The following is a 22,347-nucleotide window of genomic DNA, read 5'->3' as shown; positions in this document are numbered from 1 at the left end:
GGGTTGCCTTTTTAGTTGGTTGATACTGTCTTTTGATGCATAAAATTTTTAAATTTTTGTGAAGTCCAATTTATTTTTTCTTTTGTTGCCTATGCCTTTGGGGTTGGTTATATATAAGAAATCATTGCCTCATCCAATGTCATGAAGCTTTTCTCCTATGTTTTCTTCTAAGTTTTATTGTTTTAGTCTTACATTTAGGTCCATTATCCATTTTGAGATAATTTTTTACAAATGGTGTTAGGGTAAGCATCCAACTTCATTTTTTTTTGCATGTGAGTATCCAGTTTTTCCAGCACCATTTGTTAAAAAGACTGTCCTTTCCCCACTGATTGGTCTTGGCACCTTTGTCAAAAAGTTTATGACCATATATGTGAGAGTTTATTTCTGGGCTTCCTGTTCTATTTCATTGGTCTGTATGCCTGTCTTTACGCCATATTAATACCACACTGTTTCAATGATTGTAATTTTGTTGTGAGTTTTAAAATCTGGAAGTTTGAGTTCTCCAGTTTTGTTCTTTTTCAAGATTGTTTTGACTATTCTTTTTCAAGATTGTTTTGAGTATCCCATGAGATTACATATGAATTTTAGGATGGGTTTTTCTATTTCTGCAAAAAATATCATTGGGATGTTGGTAGAGATGGTATTGAATCTGTATATCAGTTTGGGTACTATTGCCATTTTAATAGTATTAAGTTTTCCATCCTTGAACATAGGATGTATCTCCATTTATTTATGTTTAATTTATTTCAGCAACATTTTGTGGTTTTCATTGTACATGTCTTTCACCTCTTTGGTTAATTCCTAACTATTTTATTCTTAGAATTATTTTAGTGGTTTTCTTTTCAGATTATTCATTGTTAGTATGTAAAAATGCAACTGAGTTTTGTGTGTTGACTTTATATTCTGCTACTTTGCTGAATTTATTTATTAGCTCTAATTGTGTGTGTGTGTGTGTGTGTGTGTGTGTGTGTGTGTGTGTAGTCTTTAGGGTTTTCTGCATAGAAGATAATATCACCTGCAAAGAGAGACTATTTTACTTCTTCTTTTCCAATTTGGCTGCTTTATATCACTTTTTATTGCCTAATTTATCTGGCTAGAGCTTCCATACTAAATTGAATAGGAGTGAAAATGGGCATCCTTGTTTATGTTCTTCATTTTAAAGGAAAAGCTCTCAGTCCTTCACCATTGCATATGTTTGCTGTAGATTTTTCAAGTATGTCTTTTTTATGTTTAGGTAGTTTCTTTTTAGTTCTAGTTTGTTGAGTGTTTTTTCTGCATCAGTTGAGATGCTCATGTGTTTTTCTTCCCTTTATTCTGTAATGTGTTTTACATTGATCTGTTTTCATATGTTGAGACATCCTTGCTTTCCAGGAATAAATTCCCCTGGTTATGGTGTGTTATCCTTTTAATATTCTGTTTGCCAGTACTTCATTGAGGATTTTTCATCAATGTTTGTAAGGGATATTGGTCTGTAGTTTTCTTGTACAGTCTTTGGTTTTGGTGTAAGGGTGATGCTGGCCTCATAGAATGAAATGGGAAGCATTCTCTCCCCTTCAATTTTCTGGAAAAGTTTGAGAAGGATTAGTGTTAGTTCTTTAAATGTTTGGGAGAATTCTCCATTGAAGCCATCAGGTCCAGGACTTTGCTATGTCAGGAGACTTTTGATTACTGAATTAGTCTCCTTACTAGTTACCGGTCTATTTAGATTTTCTATTTCTTTCTTAGTCTTGGTAGGCTTTTTGTTTCTAGGAATTTATCCATTTCATCTAGGTTATTCAGTTTGTTGATGTACATTTTTCATACTACTCTCTTATAATCTTTGTGTTTCTGTAGAATCAGTAGTAGTGTTCCTTCTTTCATTTTTTCAGAGGGGAAGGAGGGGCAGAGAAGGAGGGAGAGAATATTAAGCAGGCTCCACACTCAGCATGAAGCCTGACTTGGGGCTTAATCCCATGACCTTGGGATCATGACCTGAGATGAGATCAAGGTTTGGATGCTCAACCGACTGAGCCATCCAGGCATCCCTCCTTTTTTTTTTTTTTTTTTTAATTTATTTTTGAGACACAGAGAGAGAGAGAGACAGAGCATGAGCAGGGGAGGGGCAGAGACAGAGGGAGACACAGAATCTGAAGCAGGCTCCAGGCTCTGAGCTGTCAGCATGGAGCCTGACACGGGGATCAAACTCACGGACTGTGAGATCATGACCTGAGCTGAAGTCAGACGCTTAACCAACTGAGCCTCCCAGGCGCCCCAAGGCATCCCTCATTTTTTATTTTAGTAATTTGAATATTCACTTTTTTTCTTAGTTCATTTAAGTAAAGGATTATCAGTTTTGTTGATCTTTTCTAAGGACCAACTTTTGGTTTCATTAATTTTCTTTTTTTTTTTTTTAATGTTTATTTATTTATTTATATGAAATTTATGTCAAATTGTTTTCCATACAACACCCAGTGCTCATCCCAACAGGTGCCCTCCTCAGTGCTTACCACCCGCCCTCCCCTCTCTCCCACCCCTCATCAACCCTCAGTTTATTCTCAGTTTTTTAAGAGTCTCTTATGGTTTCACTCCCTCCCTCTCTAACTTTTTTTTTTCTTCCCCTCCCCCATGATCTTCTGTTAAGTTTCTCAGGATCCGCATAAGAGTGAAAACATATGGTATCTGTCTTTCTCTGTATGACTTATTTCACTTAGCATAACATTCTCCAGTTCCATCCACGTTGCTACAAATGGCCAGATTTCATTCTTTCTCTTTAATGTTTATTTTTGAGAGAGAATGTGCACATGTCTACATGTGAGCAGGAGAGGGGCGGAGAGAGGGAGACAGGATCTGAAGAGGACTCTGCACTGACAGTAGAGAGCCTCATACAGGGCTTGAACTCATGAACTGTAATATTATGACCTGAGCCGAAGTCAGATGCTTAATTGACTGAGCCACCCAGGCACCCTGGTTTCATTAATTTTCTCTATTTTTTTTTATAGTCTATTTAATTTACCTCTAATACTTCCTTCTGCTAGCTTTGGGTTTAGTTTTTTCTTGTTTTTCTCGTTTCTTAGTTGTAAAGTTGTACAAGTTAGGTTATTGATTTGAGATCTTAAGTTGTAAAGTTAGGTTATTGATTTGGGATCTTTCTAGCTTTTTAATGTAAGCATTTACATTACATCCTTTTACACTGCTTTCACTGTGTCATGTAAGTTTTGGTATGTTGTGTGTTTGTTTTCATTTGTTTTTAAGTAGTTTCTAATTTTCTCTGATTTCTTTTTTGTTCCATTGATTGTTTAAGAATGTGTTGTTTCATTTCCACAAATTAAAAAATTTGCTAGTTTTACTTGTGTTACTGAAACCTAACTTCACATAATATTTTATGTATGCTCTCTCTCACTTTTTCTATGAGTATATGGCTTACTACCATTACTATCTCCTTGTCATTATCAGCTGGAGAAATAAATTACTTCTGTCTTCATATTGAAATTCATTTTCATGGTGAGAATATACAGTGGGAAGAGTTACTTGTTAAGATGTTTTCTTGCTCATCTCTCTTTATTTGGGGTGAATATCAAGTGGGAATATAGTACAACAATATTAGATAAAATCTCCATTAAGCTGGAACATAGTTCCATTATTTCCTATTCCTACCAATATTATACATTGCTAACACTTCTGATAAGATCATAACTATTTTTTAAAATTGGCTTGGGGCATGTGGGTGGCTCAGTCTGTTAGGTGTCCAACTTTGGCCCAGGTCATGATTTCGTGCTTTGTGGGTTCAAGGCCTGTTTCGGGCTCTGTGCTGACAGCTTGGAGCCTGAAGCCTGCTTCGGATTCTGTGTCTCCCTCCCTCTCTCTCTGCCCCTCCCCTGCTTGCACTCTGTCTGTCTACCAAAAATAAATATTAAAAAAAAAAAACAACAACAAACATTGGCTTTTGGTATAAGACATCAATTTGTTTAATAGATATTAACTATATAGTATGTACCAACCATTCTGTTCGGTTCTAGGGATACAATAATGAATAAGACCAATACAGCTCCTTGCCCTTAGGATATTTACATTCTTATGATATAGTATGATGAATGCCTGAGTGAGGATAATTTAGGATACCATGGGAGCACATAGAAGGAAACCTAATTCTGCACTTGAGAAGAGGCATAAAGGAAGGCTTCCTGGAAGACACATTAAAAATTAGGATATAATAGACAAGGGATTAACCAGGAAATTGAGGAAAAGTGTAGGCATGAGAAAAGTATTCCAAACAGGGAGAATGTGTATAAAGGCCAGAGAGGAGAGAGTGTATTATATCAGTTATATTAACAAGTAGTTTGTTCAAGAGGTGAGTGTATGGAGTGTAGGGATGGGAGTTTGGTTTTATGAGAGTAGTGAGAGAGAGGCTAGATAAGTTAAGCAGAAGCTATCTCTTGAAGGGCTTTGTAAGCCACGTGGAGATGTTTGAAATTCTCTGAGTGCAATGAGGAACCACTGAAAAGTTTTAGAGAAGTTAATGTCATTTTCATTTTAGGAGTATCATTGTGACTGCAGAATGGAGATTGGATTGGGACATGGGGGTAGGTACAAAGAATTCAGGGAGGAGGCTGTTGTAAAAATTTAAGAGATGATAGTGGTAGCTAGTAGGTATGGAGAGAAGAGGACAAGTTATCAAGCTGTTTAGGAAGTGTAATGGTGAAATTTGATGGTGGACTTGATATGGGTTTTTGGCTTAAACAACTATATGGGAAAATAAGACACCCTGAGAATATGCGCAGTTATTTTTCATTGGAACAATATTTATCCTTTCTTGTGTATTTTGTATCTCTTTATTGACATTTCTTCTTCTTCAACTCACTGTTTTGGGTTCAGTTTTTATTGAATTTTTCTCTCATGCAAATTCCTTATAAGTAGAGTCCCTGAAATTTTCTAAGCATAATATGTCCTATAAGTGGTAAAAATAACACTAGAGTGAAATAATAAACAGTTTTTAGGCTTTTCTTGTTCGCAAAGATCACATTAAAAGATCACAAATGTGTTTGAAGACCCCTTCTGCACTTTTCCTTCTTTTCTCAAGGTACTGTCTATTCTGAACTTGGTGGTGTTTGTCCGTTTTCTTATACTTTACTGCATATATTGTTGTGTTTTAAAAATGTAAATGATATATTCTGTTTATCTTTCTGTAACCTTTTTCACTCAATTTTTTTAGTAAATTCATCCACATTGATTAAACTCCTCTAAAAACAGTGTGGAGGTTCCTCAAAAAATGGACGGTAGGTCCTCATAGACCTACCCTATGACCCAGCAATAGCACTGTTAGGAATTTACCCAAGGGATACAGGAGTACTGATGCATAGGGGCACTTGTACCCCAATGTTTATAGCAGCACTCTCAACAATAGCCAAATTATGGAAAGAGCCTAAATGTCCATCAACTGATGAATGGATAAAGACATTGTGGTTTATATACACAATGGACTACTACGTGGCAATGAGAAAGAATGAAATATGGCCCTTTGTAGCAACGAGGATGGAACTGGAGAGTGTGATGCTAAGTGAAATAAGTCATACAGAGAAAGACAGATACCATATGTTTTCACTCTTATGTGGATCCTGAGAAACTTAACAGAAACCCATGGGGAGGGGAAGGAAAAAAAAAAAAAGAGGTTAGAGTGGGAGAGAGCCAAAGCATAAGAGACTGTTAAAAACTGAGAACAAACTGAGGGTTGATGGGGGGTGGGAGGGAGGGGAGGGTGGGTGATGGGTATTGAGGAGGGCACCTGTTGGGATGAGCACTGGGTGTTGTATGGAAACCAATTTGACAATACATTTCATATATTGAAAAAATAAATAAACTCCTCTAACTGCTATATGGTAGTATATGACAGAATTTATTTATTCATTCTCCTGTGCATGGATGGACATTTTGGTTATTTCCAATGTTTTGCTATGTCAAACAAGGTTTCAGTAAGCATTCTTGTGTATGTATCCTTTTGCACACCTGCAAATGTTTCTTTAAAGAAGTCAGGGTATATGCTTTTTCAGCTTTACCAAATATGGCCAGATTGTTCTCCAGAGCAGATGCACCAGTTTGTACTATCACTAGCAGCGTGTAAGAGTTCCCATTTCTTCATATACTTGCCAATCCTTGGTTTTGTCAGACTTAAAATTGTAACAGTTTAGTTGTGAAACAATCAGGGTGAGAGTAGAGGAAGGATATTTGTGTTTTCAATTGTCTCAAAACAAAAAAATCAGAGAAATGCTTATTTCAGTGGATGATTACTGATGCCAAGTTACTCCATGATATTTTTTTTTTGTCTCCTTCCCCTTTTTTGGGTCTGTCTTTTGAAATGCTTTGTTGATCTATTTTTAATTTTTTTTAATGTTTATTCATTTTTGAGAGAGAGAGACAGAGCACAAGCGGGGGAGGGACAGAGAGAGGAGACACATAACCTGAGGCAGGCCAGGCTCTGAGCTGTCCCGTACAGAGCCTGATGTGGGACTCAAACTCACAAACTGCAAGATCATGACCTGAGCTGTATTAGATGCTTAACCAACTCAGCCACCCAGGCGCCCCAATACAGTTTTTAAATGTTTATTTATTTTGAGAGAGAGACAGAGTGTGAGTGGGGGAGGGGCAGAGAGAGATGGGGGAGACAGAGAATCCCAAACAGGCTGTGTTTTGTTAGTGCACAGCCCGATGTGGGACTCAGTCCCATGAACCATGAAATCATGACCTAAGCTGAAATCACGAATCAGATGCTTGACCAACTGAGCCACCCAGATAACCCACTTTGTTGATATTTTTAATATAAAATCTAATAAGTTCTATGCATTTTGGCAGCTGGTGTCTTTATAGTTCATAGACTAGTCCTTTGGCTTCAGGTTGTTCCTAACCCTGATTTGTTGAATAGATCCATATCTTCCAAAGATACATGCTTTTTTTTAGCTGTGATTTTTTTTTTTTTTCCTGGTATGGAGAATGTCTAATGTATAAAATTTTATACAGGTAGAAGTTGAATGTTCATGCTGTTTAAACTAAATGACCCAGGTTATGGATGAGCCACAAAATTGTGTTTTTAAGCAAAGTTTTCCTCTACTGTCATATAGTATTCTAATTTATATTGTGATAAGAAATAAAAGGACTCTTGGGGCGCCTGGGTGGCGCAGTCGGTTAAGCGTCCGACTTCAGCCAGGTCACGATCTCGCGGTCCGTGAGTTCGAGCCCCGCGTCGGGCTCTGGGCTGATGGCTCAGAGCCTGGAGCCTGTTTCCGATTCTGTGTCTCCCTCTCTCTCTGCCCCTTCCCCCGTTCATGCTCTGTCTCTCTCTGTCCCAAAAATAAATAAACGTTGGAAAAAAAAAAATTAAAAAAAAAAAAAAGGACTCTTAACTAATTCACAACATTCTTTTCTCCTCATCAAATTTTAACCATTTGCCCTTTATATGAAAGCTTTCTGCCATCTTTTTCTGACAACATCACTTTTTAAATTTCATTTTCTTTGCCAATTTTTTGCCCATTTACTTTTTCTCAGGTTCTCTATTTTGGAAACAGCCTTCCCTTTCAATTGCTGCATCATTTCTTTTTCATTTTCTTCTTTTAAGAATGTGATTCCCAGGTATTCTGCCTCTAATAATTGTGAATGGGTCAATAGGTAAAATAAGCAGAGCCTCTTTAACTACCAAAACAGAAGAGCTAAAGATCTACTTTCTTATCAGACTTTCAAATAGCATTGCCAGAATATCAGGTCATATAAAAAATATCACTGGGGCTACCTACATGTAGTAATGGCGGACTGTCATTTTGTCTTTTGCATGTCATGAGAAAACTACTCTTAATTGCTTCATTATAAGCTTATCTTAAATCTGTACACCAGTTTTCATAACTGAAAAATAGTAGGGGAATAAAACAATTCTTTTTTAAAAGTTTTAATGTTTTATTTATTTTTGAGAGACAGAGACAGAGCATGAATGGGGAGGGGCAGAGAGAGAGGGAGATACAGAATCTGAAGCCGACTTCAGGTTCCGAGCTGTCAGCACAGAGCCCAGTGTGGAGCTCAAACTCACGGACCTCAAGATCATGACCTGAGCCAAAGTCGGACACTTAACCGACTGAGCTGCCTGGGTGCCCTGAAAATCAAAGTTTAAATGTTTTTTTTGATTTCAGGAATTGCATCATTTTAAGCTATTAATAAGTTAGTTTCTTGGTATCCTTTCCTAGGGTGGAATAATAGGTAGTTAAGGGACAAGTGTCAAATATGTATCTTCATCTTCATTGTAGGAGTACACCGATAATCAGTCACTATCCGTAAGTGACTAATAGGAAAAAAAATGAATGGAGCTGGTTGTATGTATCGAATATTAGGTTGTATTGGTCTGTGTAATCCTCCAGTAGTACATAACACCTCCATGCTAGCCTTCTGCTTGGTAGTGGAATCTCATGTCTTTCCCCTGCACTAGTAAAACATGCCCATGCCTTTACTTTCTCTTAGTTTATTTCTCACAAACTCCTTTTCTGCTAGCTAGCATTTAAAAACAAACGGGCGCCTGGGTGACTCAGTCGGTTGAGTGTCCGACATCGGCTCAGGTCATGATCTCTCTCGCAGTCTGTGGGTTTGAGCCCCACATCGGGCTCTGTGCTGACAGCTCAGAGCCTGGAGCCTGCTTCGGATTCTGTGTCTCCCTCTCTCTCTCTCTCTCTCTCTCTCTCTCTCTCTCTCTGCCCCTCCCCCGCTCATGCTCTGTCTTTCTCTCTCTGTCAAAAATAAATAAACATTAAAAAAAAATAAACGTTGACATCATTGGATAGGTATAACTAAGTCTGATTCTAGCCAATTCAGTGACTCCTTGAAGTATATTCATTTAGTCATTTACCAGGGAAAACACCATTGTGTTCCTTTTTCTACCAGTTTCTTTTGCACTATTATCAGACACTTAAATGTGTAAGATTATATCTGTTTTATTGAAGAAATACTAGGTTAGTCTGCTTTTGACCAATAGTTTATTTTAAAAACTTCACTATTCTGGAAGTATGGCTTTTATACAATATTTATTTATTATGAGACCTATATGTTCAGAAGTCTGGCTAGAGGTATCAGTTTTATTGATTTTTTTTTTCAAAGAACCAGCTCCACTTTCATTGATCTCTTCTATTGTGTATTTAGTTTCTATATCATTTATTTCTGCTCTAATCTTTATTTCCTTCCTTCTCCTGATAATATGTTTTGTTTGTTCTTTTTCTAGGTCCTTTAGGACCTAAGGCCAGGTTGTTTCTTTGAGATTTTTTTTTCCTTTTTTTTTTTTTTTTTTTTAATGATTTTTAGCACAGAGCCTGATGTGGGGCTTGAATCCACAAACCGTGAGCTCATGACCTGAGCCAGAGTCAGACACTTAACTGACTGACCCTAGCCAGGTGCCCCTATTTGGGATATTTTTGCTTTTTGAGGTAGACCTGTATTACTATAAACTTCCCTCCTAGAACCACTTTTGTGGTGTTCCAAAGGTTTGAACCATTGTGTTTTCATTTCATTTGTTTCCTTTTACTTTTTTATTTCTTTTTTTTATTTCCTGGTTGACCCATTCATAGTTTAGTAGCATGTTATTTATTTGTTTTTTAAAATTTATATCCAAGTTAGTTAGCATATAGTGCAATAATATTTTCAGGAATAGATTCCAGTGATTCATCCCCTATGTGTAACACCCAGTGCTCATCAACAAGTGTCTTCCTTAATGCCCCTTACCCATTTAGCCCATCCCCTCACCCACAGCCCCTCCATCAACCCTCAGTTTGTTCTCTATATTGAAGAGTCTTTTATGTTTTGTCCCACTTCCTATTTTTATATATTTTTGCTTCCCTTCCTCTATGTTCATCTCTTTTGTATCTTAAATTCCACATATGGGTGAAGTCATATGATATTTGTCTTTGTCTGACTGACTTATTTCGCTTAGCATAATACATTCTAGTTCTATCCACATTGTTGCAAATTTCATTCTTTTTTATTGCTGAGTAATACTCCATTGTTTATATATACCACATCTTCTTTATCCATTCATTAGATGATGGACATTTGTGTTCCTTCCATACTTTGGCTGTTGTCAGTAACAGTGCTATAAATGTTGGGGTGCATGTGCCCCTTTGAAACAGCACACCCATGTCCCTTGGATATATACCCAGTAGGGCAATTGCTGGGCCGTAGGGTAGTTACTATTTTTAATTTTCTGAGGAATCTCCATACTGTTTTCCAGAGTGGCTGCACCAGTTTGCATTCCCACCAGCAGTGCAAAAGAGATCCTCTTTCTCTGCGTTCTCACCAACATGTGTTGTTGCCTGAATTGTTAATTTTAGCCATTCTGACAGGTGTGAGGTGGTATCTCATTGTGGTTTTGATTTGTATTTCCCTGATGATGAGTGATGTTGAGCATTTTTTCATGTGTCTGTTAGTCATTTGGATGTCTTGGGAAAAGTGTCTATTCATGTCTCTTGCCCATTTCTTCACTGGATTATTTGTTTTTTGGGTGTTGAGTTTGATAAGTTCTTTATAGATTTATGATACTAACCCTTTATCTGATAGGTCATTTGCAAATATCTTATCCCATTCCATCAGTTGCCTTTTAGTTTTGTTCATTGTTTCCTTTACTGTGCAGAAGCATTTTATCTTGATGAGGTCCCAGTAGTTCATTTTTGCTTTTGTTTCCCTTGCCTCCAGAGACGTGTTGAGAAGTTGCTGTGGCTGAGGTCAAAGAGGTTTTTGCCTGCTTTCTCCTTGAGGATTTTGATGGCTTCCTGTCTCATGTTTAGGTCTTTCATCCATTTTGAGTTTATTTTTGTGTATGGTGTAAGAAATTAGTCCAGGTTCATTTTTCTGCATGTTGCTGTTCAGTTTTCCCAACACCATTTGCTGAAGAGACTGTCTTTATTCCATTAGTAGCATGTTATTTAACCTTCATGTATTTGTGGTCTTTCCAGATTTCTTTCTTTCTTTCTTTCTCTTTTCTTTTTTTTTTTTTTTTTTGTGGTTAACTTCTAGTTTCATGGTGTTGTGGTAAAAAATTATGTATGCTGTGACTTTTATCTTTTTGAATTTGTTGAGGCTTGTTTTGTAGCCTAATATGTGATCTATTCTGGAGAACATTCCATGTGTACTTGAAAAGAATGTGTATTCTGCTGTTTTACGGTGGAATGTTCTGATTACATCTGTTAAATCCAGCTAGTCCAGTGTGTCATTCAAAGCCATTGTTTCTTTGTTGATTTTTCTGTTTAGATGATCTGTCCATCAATGTAAATGGAGTGTTAAAGTCCCCTGTTATTGTATTATTATTGAATAGTTCCTTTATGTTTATTGTTAACTGTTTTATGTATTTGAGTGCTTCCATGTTGGACACATAAATATTTATAATTTTAGATCTTGTTGGATTGTCCCCTTTATTTAAAGTCCTTGTTTTAAAGTCTAGTTTGTTTGATATCAGTATTGCTACCTTGGCTTTATTTTGACATCCGTTTGCACAATAAATATTTCTCCATCACCTTAATTTCAATCTGGAGGTATCAGATCTAAATTGACTCTCTTAATAAAATAAAAATAAATAACATGAGTTTCTTGTAGACAGCATATAGATGGGTCCTGTCTTCTAAATCTATTCTGTCACCTTGTGTTTTTCGATTGGAATATTTAGTCCATTTACATTCAAAGTAATTATTAATATGTATTTATGGCCATTTTATTACTTGTTTTATGATTGTTTCTGAAGATTTTCCCTGATCCTTTCTTGTCTTTCTCTCTTTCATGATTTGTTGGTTTCCTTTAGTGATATATCTGGATTTCTTTCTCTTTATTCTTTGCATGTTTATTAGTGGTTTTAGGTTTGCATATAACCTCTTATGCATATAGCAGTCTATATTACGCTGATGGTCATTTAAGTTTGAACCTCTTTACTCCTTTCTTCCCTATGTTTTAGAATATGGTGTCATATTTTACATCCTTTTATTTTGTGAATTTCTTGTCTGACTTTTTACAGAAGAATTCATTGTTATTGCTTATGTGTTTCCTGCCTTTATATAGTTGCTTTTAGTGTCTCCTTTCCAATCAAAGAGTCCCCTTTAATATTTCTTCAGGGCTGGTTTAGTGGTCATGAACTCCTTTATTTTTTGTTTTTTATCTCCCCTCTATCCTGAATGACAGCCTTGCTGAATTGAGTATTCTTGGCTGCAGGTTTTTCCCATTCAGCACTTTGAACATACCGTGCCACTCCTTTCTGGCTTGGAAAATTCCTGCTGAAAAATCTGCTCATAGCCTTGTGGGGTTTCCTTTGTATGTAGCTGTTTTCTTTTGTCTTGCTGCTTTTAATATTTTTTCTTTATCGCTGTATTTTGCCATTAAATTTTTATTTATTTATTTATTTATTTATTTATTTATTTATTTATTAGAGAGAGAGAAAATGTTTGAGTTGGGGAGAGGGGAAGAGAGAGAGGGGCCAGAGGATCTGACATGGGCTTTGAGCTGACAACAGCAAGCCTGATGTGGGGCTTGAACTCACAAACCATGAATGAGATCGTGACCTGAGCTAAAGTTGGACACTTAACCCCCTGAGCCACTCAGGCACTCCTATATTTTGCCACTTTAATTACAACATGTCTTGGTGTGGATCTGCTTTTGTTGAGAGAGAGAGAGAGAGAGAGAAAGAAAACCTTAAGCAGGCTCCATGCTCAGCACAGAGCCCAGTGTGGGGCTTGATCCCACGACTCTGGGATCATGACCAGAGCTGAAATCAAGAGCCAGATGTCTAACCAACTGAGCCACCCAGGCACCCCTTACTGGACTATTTGCATTTAAAATATGCAAATCCTAGACATAATGTCATTTTATTCATAAATAATTAAATATGCATATCTAACTGATCAGTCAGGTCTTTTCCTTTTTAAATGACATAATCACTGTTATCCAACCTAATAAAGTGGCAGTATTTCCTTTGTATAACTTAATACCCAGTCAATACTTAGTTTCTCTGTTGATCTCAAAGGTATCTTTTTACAGTTGCACATTTTGGTTTTACCTCTTAAAGCTATTTTGTTCTTCTCTTTTCCCCTCCTTCTTTCCCTCCCATTCCACTGAATATTTGGAAAAACCTGGTTATAGGTCTTGTGGAATGTACATTTTGGAGTTGCCTGATTTCTTCCTTTGTGTGAACTTGTTCCTTTAACTCCTGTGTTTCCTACAAACTGGTTAGAGCTTGAGACTCCATTAGATTCCAGTTAAGTTTTAAAATTAACTCCATAGGTGGTGCTCTGAACTTCCCATTGAATTTTATGACCAGACACTTAACATCTCATCATACCTTTTGTGCTAGTGATTGATGGGTAGCGTCACTGGTGGAAGACTGATACGTCCAAATGAAGTTTTCCATGAGTTTCATCTAATTGTTTTGGCAGCCTGGGATGATAATTGCCTAGAACTATTTCATTAGGGGTTCTAAAATTTTGATTAAAAAAAAAAATTTTTTTTAAACGTTTATTTTTGAGACAGAGAGAGACAGAGCATGAACGGCAGAGGGTCAGAGAGAGAGGGAGAGACAGAATCTGAAACAGGCTCCAGGCTCTGAGCTGTCAGCACAGAGCCCGATGCAGGGCTCGAACTCACGGACCGTGACATCATGACCTGAGCTGAAATCGGACACTCAACTGACGGAGCCACCTGATTTTTTTTTTAAATTAATGTTTATTTATTCTTGAGAGATAGAGACAGAGCACGAGAAGGGGAGGGGCAGAGAGAGAGGCAGAATCAGAAGCAGGCTCCAGGCTCTGAGCTGTCAGCACAGAGCCTGATGCGGGGCACCAACCCATGGACCGCGAGATCATGACCTGAGCCGAAGTCGGACATCCAACCGACTGAACCACCCAGGCGCCCCAAATTTTGAATTTTTTATCCCATCATTCTTTCTACTTTTATTAGCCAGAATTCTATCAGTAAGAACTTTCTGGAACCATTTGGTTACCCTGAACTAGAGTTTATATATGAAGGACAAGATAAATCCTTGATTGTTTTTCTTGTATCAACAACATTCAGAGTAATGAGTTGATGTCATAATAACTTCTAGTAGTGATCACTGATTTTTTTATCTGAAGTATCATTATAAACTCATGGATTTTTATATATTTTTATATTTCAATCCATTATATTAATTATTCATTTGATGTCCAGATATCCTATTTGAGACCAGTGGGATCATCTTTAGATTGGGTAATTTGTCTTTTTGAAATGACCCTATTTTTCTTTGCTAGCAAGGAAATTTCATTTTTTGCACAGTTTTTTCCAAACTTACACATTTCTACCCCAAAGCAGGAAGAATCAGGCCTTGATTCTTTTTTTTTTAAGTGTTTCTTTTGAGAGAGAGTATGATCACATGAGTGGGAGAGGGGCAGAGAGAGAGGGAGAGAGAGTATCCCAGTCATTGGTTCATGAGATCAAGATCATGACCTGAGCTGAAATCAAGAGTCAGGCACTTAACTGACAGAGCCACCTTGTCACCCCAGGCCTTGATTTTTTTTTTAATGGGGAATGACATTTAGGAAGTGGAATATAGCTAGGTTTTAAGGATGTCAATTGCTATTGAGTTTGTCATTCATTCTAGATCTTTTCAATGGACAGATATAGGAAATATGTGAGTTCATGTTGTTAATTCCAATTAAAATCTCCAAGTATCTCATCTGATTCACTGTTTAAAGATGGGATGTTATATGAAGATTCTATTCATATCATTCAGAGTTATACTTTTTATTTCTTTATTATTTTTTATTTTTAAATATTTATTTGAAAGTTTATTTTGAGAGAGTGCATGTATGTGCACATGTGAGAGCACAAGTGGGGGAGGGGCAGAGAGAAAGAGAGACGGAATCTCAAGCAGGTGCTGCTCCATCAGTGCACAGCCCAATGTGGGGCTCGAACTCATGAACTATGAGATCATGACCTCACCCAAGATCAAGAGTCCAACATTTAACCAACTGTGCCACCCAGGCACCCCTATTAATTTATTTTTAAGAGAGAGCGAGAGAGAGAAAGAGTGCACAAGTAGGGGAGGGCCAGAGAGACAAAAAGAGACGCAATCCAATGCAGGCTCTAGGCTCTGAGCTGTCAATGCAGAGCTCATCGTGGGGCCCGAACCCACTAACTGTGAGATCATGACCTGAGCTGAAGTTGGATGCTTAACTGACTGAGCCTCCTAGGCACCCCCATTTATTTCTTTCTATAGCTTCTTTGTTTTTGTTTTTTTTTTGGTTCTTAGGAAGTAATGGTAATTGTACAGTATTTGAAAAGGTAGAGAGGTATAAAGATTTAGGAAACAACTTGTAATCCATCCCCCAGGGTATCAGTTTAGCATTTTGACATATTTCTGTCTAGATTTTTCTGGCTTTCCTATATAGCATTTGAAATTATCTTTCTGAATGAAAAATACTGTTCCATTATATTGACATATCTGTCTTGCTCTTAGTTTATTACAGTTTTTAGCTGTAATATTTGGTTCAGCTATAAAAAAATTATTTATATAAGAAGGTGTTTTTTCCTCAACCCTTAGTATTAAACTCAAGAAAATAATTGAAAAGTAGTATCAATTCATAGGCATAAAATTACTACTCTTGTTTCATATTGCCAAATGTCTTAACAGTGAAGTTACCACTTTACTACTCCCTCCCCTAGTAAATTTTGCCATTTTATGGTATAATTTCACACAAACTTCTGGAGTCATAGTGTACAGATTCCAATTCTGGCTCTTTGCTGTGTGACCTTGAGCATAATAGTTAAACTCTTTCTACTGTAGTTCCTTATCTGGATTGCTTTGAGAATTAAATGAGTGACAAATGCCTGGCACATAGTAAGATCTCAGTAAATGTATGTAGGCTGTTGTTTAAAAATATTTTTCTGGGGCACCTGGGTAGTAGTTCAGTCAGTTGAGTGGCCAACTCTTGATTTTGGCTCAGGTCATATGATTCCAGGGTCATGGGATCAAGTCCCACATCGGGCTCTATGCTCAGTGTGGAACTTGCTCGGAATTCTCTCTCTCTCTGCCCCTCTGCCCCTCCGCTGCTTGTACTCTCTCTCCCTCTCTCCCTCTCTCTGTAAAATAAAAATAATAATAATAAAGTTAAAAATTTTTTTTTCTTCAGCATTGTTTTAATTTCATATATCTTGGGGCACCTGGGTGGCTCAGTCAGTTGAGCGACTGACTTCAGCTCAGGTCATGATCTCACGGTTTGTGAGTTCGAGCCCCGCGTCGGGCTCTGTGCTGACAGCTCAGAGCCTGGAGCCTGCTTCTGATTCGTGTCTCCCTCTCTCTCTGCCTCTCCCCCACTCATGGTCTGTCTCTCTCTGTCTCAGAAATAAATAAACATAAGAAAATTTAAAAAATTTAATTTCATATTTCTTTAATGATTAGTGAGATTTTTTTCTTCAAGCATTGTGGTTTCCTATTTACATTTTATTTCACGTGAACTGTCAAATATCCTTCTAAAAAAAAAATTTTTTTTACATGTATTTATTTTTGAGAGACAGAGTGAGATAGAGCGCAAGTGGGTGAGGGGCAGAGAGAGAGGGAGACACAGAATCCAAAGCAGGCTCCAGGCTCTGAGCTGTTAGCACAGAGCCCGACATGGGGCTTGAACCCACGAACTGTGAAATCATGACCTGAGCCAAAGTCAGACACTTAACTGACTGAGCCACCCAGGCGCCTCAAATATCCTTTTTTCAAACTAGGTTTTTTGTTGTTGTTGTTGTTTTGTTTTGTTTTTTAAGTAGGCTCCACACCGAATGTGGGGCTTGAACTCACAACCCCGAGATCAAGAGTTTTATGATCTACTGACTGAGCCAGTCAGGTGCCCCATCTTCTTTTCTTAAGATAGAAGTTTTACTTCACAAACCAGTTGACATACCAACACCAAAAGCACAACTGATTAAAGATTAATGTTAGACTTCACCAAAATTAAAACTTCTATACTTCAAAGTACACCATCAAGAAAGTGAAAAGACAACCCATACAATGGGAAAGAATATGTGAAAATCGTATTTATGATCAGGGACTTGTATCCAGAATATATAAAGAACTCTAAAAATAGTGAAAAGATTCAAATTTTTAAACAGACAAAGGATTTGAATAGATATTTTCCCAAAGATGATATACAAATGGACAATAAGCATATGAAAAGATACTTCGTATCATCATTAAGGGAAATACAAATCAACATAATGAAATACTACTTTATATCCAGCTAAATGGCTATAATAAAAACAAATGGACAACAACAAGTATTAGTGAGAATGTAGAGAAATTGGAACCTTCATACATTGCTGGTGGGATTGTAAAAATGGTGTAGGCACTTTGGAGAACAGTTTGGCAGTTCCTGAAAATGTGAAGCATAGAGTTGCTGTGAGACCCAGCAGTTCCACTGCTGCATATAAGGGTAATGATAATAAATGTCCACACAGAAACTTGTGCATGCATGTATGTAGTAGCATTGTTCATAAAAGCCAAAAAACTGGAAACAACTCAAATGTCCATCAATTGATAAACAAAATATAGTCTTTTCATACAATGGACTATTGCTTGGCAATAAAAAGGATGCCACAACATGAATGAACCTTGAAAACTTTATGCTGAGGTGAAAGAAACCAGTTACAAAAGACCCTGTGTTGTGTAATTCCACTTATATGAAATAAGCAGAATAGACAAATCTGTAGATTCAGAAAGTAGATGAGTGGTTAAATAGGGCTGGGGCAGGGAAGGGGAGATAATGGGTAGTGACTGCTAATGGTTACAGGGTTTCTTTTTGGGGTGATGAAAATGTTCTAAAATTAGATTTGGTGTTGGTGGCACAACTCTGAATATACTAAAAACTATTGTATTCTTTAAATGGATGAACCTTATGGAATGTAAATTACATGTCATTAATGCTGTTGGAATAAAGGGGAAGGAAAAAGGAAAGGAACCAATTTACAGGTTTGCCTCTCTTCCTGTCCATTCATTTCTTGCACAGATTGTTGGTTAGGAGTAAGATGTATGTCATATGGTAATTCCTGTTGTGCTAGAAAATTGCATGCTTCAACTTAATTGATGTTTTATTTTAGGATGATGGCTGATAATTGAAGTCTTGGGTTTTCTAGGTCCATGACCCCTATTAGTGTGATTCTCAGCATGTTTCATTACCTTGTAGATTGTTCCTTTGTTCATAAACTTAGGATAATTCTTGTTTTTCCTACCTCAGAAGGTTGTTAAGTTCAAATGAAAGTGAGATAGCACTTTGAAAGCTGTATAGTCCTAAATAAATAGAGAGTAGTATTAAGATTTCTAAAGTTCTCTGTATTTTCTTTCCATAGGAGTAAAACACAAATCTTTTCTAACAGTTGAGGACTGTTTTGAGTTGGGCAAAGTGGCCTACACAGAAGCAGATTATTACCATACAGAACTGTGGATGGAACAAGCACTAAGGCAGCTGGATGAAGGCGAGGTTTCTACCATTGATAAAGTCTCTGTTCTAGATTATTTGAGCTATGCGGTATACCAGCAGGGAGACCTGGATAAGGCACTTTTGCTCACAAAGAAGCTTCTTGAACTAGGTATGTTAAATTGGCCTAATTTAAGATTATATATATACACACACGCACACACACACACACACACATACATATATATGTATATATAAATTATATATAATTATTGTATATAAAAAGTGCCAACCTATATGACAACATAAATGTATATGTATAATTCTGATATATGACTACATATCTTGTCTTACATATATATGTATATAATGATAAATATATATAATTCTGATATATGTGTAATTCTGATAAGTGTAATTTGTTATATAGCTTTGGTACATTTTTTTTTCTTTTTTCAGGTTTTTATTTAAATTCTAATTAGTCAGCATACAGTGCAGTATTAGTCTCGGGTAGAATTTAGTGATTCATAACCTATATACAACACCTGTGTTCAGTACAACAAATGCCCTCCTTAATTCCCATCACCTATCTAACCTATACCCCCACCTACCTCCCCTTCATCAATACTCAGTTTGTTCTCTATAGTTAAGAGTCTGTATCTTGGTTTGCCTTTCCAACCCCCCCCTCCCCCCCCCATGTTCATTTGTTTTGCTTCTTAAATTCCACATATGAGCGAAATCATACGGTATTTGCCTTTCTCTGACATATTTTGCTGAAGATTGTACTCTCTAGTTCCATACATGTCGTTGCAAATGGCAAAATTTCATTCTTTTCTATGGCTGAGTAATATTTATTCCATTTGGTACTTTTTATTTGTTATAAGTCAATAATCTATCTGTTAGACAAATTTTATCCTCTCCCTGTTTATACACTAAATAAGTGGCAACTGATTTTCCTCAGTTAATGGTACTACAACAGTGGCTGTGCTACTCTGCTGTATACTCTTCAGGAATTTCAAAAGTGGACCTAACCTAGCTAACTCAGTAAAAAATGTTTATTTACCATGTTGTTATATTAAATATTACCCAGTTTCCTTTGAAATGTTTTGTGTTCTTACATTTCATGTTTAAAAATGATCTTGTGATTTAAAATAAATAGACTGAAAATGTAATTTGTCATATTCAATATTTCAAATATTAGATAATGTGATATCCTTTGAGGATTTTATCACTAGTGTTTTGAACTTGTTTCTCTAAGTATGATCCAGGGACCATGTGCTTTGGAATTACTTGGATACATATTAGAAATGAAAAATTTCTTGATTTCCACCCCAGAGCTACTAAATCAGAATCTGTGGACATTGAATTGTATGCTAATAAATTCAGGTGACCTCTGGTATATAATGAAGCTTTAAAACATTTCAAAAATTAATTATTTTTATGAATAGGTTAATATGTGTATTTTGGAAAAGTCAAACAGTTTAAAAGAATTGGCCATCTGAAAATGAACTTCTGATAATTAGGTTATTTCTTGGTTGAGTGAGTTAATAAATTGAGATATTAGTTCAAGTACCTTTTTTTCAGTATTTTTTCGTGATTTTTTTCTCCTCACTTAAAGAATATTTTACTCCTTATAGAAAATTTTTAAAAATAAGAAAAGATATGGAAGAGTCATCCATAAGTCTATCACTGAAAGGTTTTCACAATTACAAATTTTTTTGTTTCATTATAGTATATACCCTCTTTCCTGCACATACATACTTATCCCATTCTTTTACAAAATTAAGATTATATTGTATATCACAACATATATTGTGAGCAGTTTCTCAAAGACAAAATCTTACAAATGTAAGGCTAGATTTCCTAAACACTTCATTTAATATCACAAATGAGGTTTCTGTGTATTGTTCTTTTTTATTTTTGTGTGTATGTGTGGTGGTTTGGATTTTTTTTTTCCTCTAGGATGGGTGGAGTAGTCTAGTCCTCATTTCCCCTACTAAAAGATAGCTAAAAATGATGACTAGCAATTCAGAGGCAGTTAGTGGATTCTGCTTTATTTGAAAATTATATCTTTAGTTTCTCTTTTTCCATCTCACTTAGAATTTGGGGACTGAAATTCACTCAGAAGTAGGCTGTGTTCTGCATTTATAATGTATCTGTGGTGAATGTTGCTTTTGAACTGTATATACACTGTCTTTCCCATGATGATTACATTCAGTCTCAGAAAAATCTTTTCTATTGCTTAAAATAAGTAGAATGAGTGATATTTTAGAATTCATTTGACATCAAACTGATCATAATTATTTCACTGAGACTTTTCTTTGAGAACTTTTCAGTAAGTTCTCAAAGTAGAATATTTACTTCTTTGACATAAATGGCTGATTCCTTCTCCGGAACTCTTTGTATATAGGGTGACAGTAGGTGATTTACTTCAGCCAGTACTGGTTTATACCTGTTGTTTTGGTGTAATGATTTTTATTAGTGCCTCCTTTTACTCTCATAAGTGTCCCGGTTTGAAAGGTAAATTAAATGATCCTGCATTTTTATATTCCTATATTCTGATGCTTGAACAACTATAAACTTAGTCATGGACATGCTTCCTTTCTCTCCAATAGATCCTGAACACCAGAGAGCTAATGGTAACTTAAAATATTTTGAATATATAATGGCTAAAGAAAAAGATGCTAATAAATCTGCTTCAGATGACCAATCTGATCGGAAAACCACACTGAAGAGAAAAGGGGTTGCTGTGGATTACCTGCCAGAGAGACAGAAGTACGAAATGCTGTGCCGTGGGGAGGGTATCAAAATGGTAAAGTGGAAAAGCCAATTGTGTGTGTGTATGAATGTGTGTGTGTGTGTGTGTGTTTGTACATAGTTCTAGAGAGAATCAGAGTTCTTTTATATTTAAGCCTATGTGATAAATATTAGAATTAACTGCTTAAAGTATTACAGTATACCACATCACCTTATTGTGGGTGTCACACTTAATATGCTCCAGCTGTTAGTAAAATAGTTTTAGAATAAAGCTTTAGAATAAAGAATCATTATTGCATTTTGTTTATTTTTGGTAATATAACTCTTTGCATAGGCCAAAAGAGGCTTATTTTTATAAGATGAGGGATGAGATAATTTAAGGGATAAGATCATTTAAGCTTTATCTTATATCTTAATGCAAAAGAGATTTCTGCAGTCTTTATAGAAATAATATATCATCCTAACCCATTGTATAAAACAAAGAATTCATCTATACAATAATCTTTTGTGGTTTTGCTCCTAGCTGACCTTGACAAGATTGCTTAGTGAAACATGTTAGTCTATTTAAGAAATATTTAAAACGCAGAAAGGATTTCAAAAGATTTAGCTTTAACATTTATTTTTTTATTTTATTTTATTTTTTTTAATTTTTTTTTTTTTTCAACGTTTATTTATTTTTGGGACAGAGAGAGACAGAGCATGAACGGGGGAGGGACAGAGAGAGAGGGAGACACAGAATCGGAAACAGGCTCCAGGCTCCGAGCCATCAGCCCGGAGCCTGACGCGGGGCTCGAACTCACGGACCGTGAGATCGTGACCTGGCTGAAGTCGGACGCTTAACCGACTGCGCCACCCAGGCGCCCCTACATTTATTTTTTTTAAAGACTCAAATGTGCCTATAAATATCCCTTCCTTTATTGTATATCTATATTTATGTATTTATAACTCAGAGTACCAGTGCTTCAGGGTGTTAATAGATAAAAGACCACAAACAAGTTTAAGTCTGGAGAACATAGGTTTTTGTTCAGCCTCAGGACTTTTCAGAGTCCTTTTATGATAATGTACATCACGGATATGCTATACATTGTTTCCCAACATTAATAGATCATGGAACCCTTTTTTTAGGAATATCATGGGGTACTAGTGTTCAGCTGAATGTGGGCATATGTAGGAGGAGTTAGTGAAT

At 36.4% G+C, this 22,347-nt stretch overlaps 1 protein-coding gene across 4 annotated transcripts in view; it reads left to right on the top strand.

Annotated features, from left to right (window-relative positions):
• P4HA1 (prolyl 4-hydroxylase subunit alpha 1) overlaps positions 1-22,347 on the top strand; it is an 89,449-nt gene that overhangs the window by 24,510 nt on the left and 42,592 nt on the right. For all 4 annotated transcript variants that reach the window (XM_042908428.1, XM_042908427.1, XM_042908430.1 and 1 more), the window contains exons 6-7: positions 18,337-18,576; positions 21,020-21,216. In XM_042908428.1, coding sequence (XP_042764362.1) covers positions 18,337-18,576; positions 21,020-21,216 — 437 coding nt within the window. The remainder of the gene's footprint in view (positions 1-18,336; positions 18,577-21,019; positions 21,217-22,347) is intronic.

Source organism: Panthera leo, chromosome D2, assembly GCF_018350215.1.
Source record: "Panthera leo isolate Ple1 chromosome D2, P.leo_Ple1_pat1.1, whole genome shotgun sequence".
Lineage (NCBI taxonomy): Eukaryota > Metazoa > Chordata > Mammalia > Carnivora > Felidae > Panthera > Panthera leo.
The sequence above is the reverse complement of the archived record's forward strand: the minus strand, read 5'-3'. Positions and strand labels throughout refer to the sequence as shown.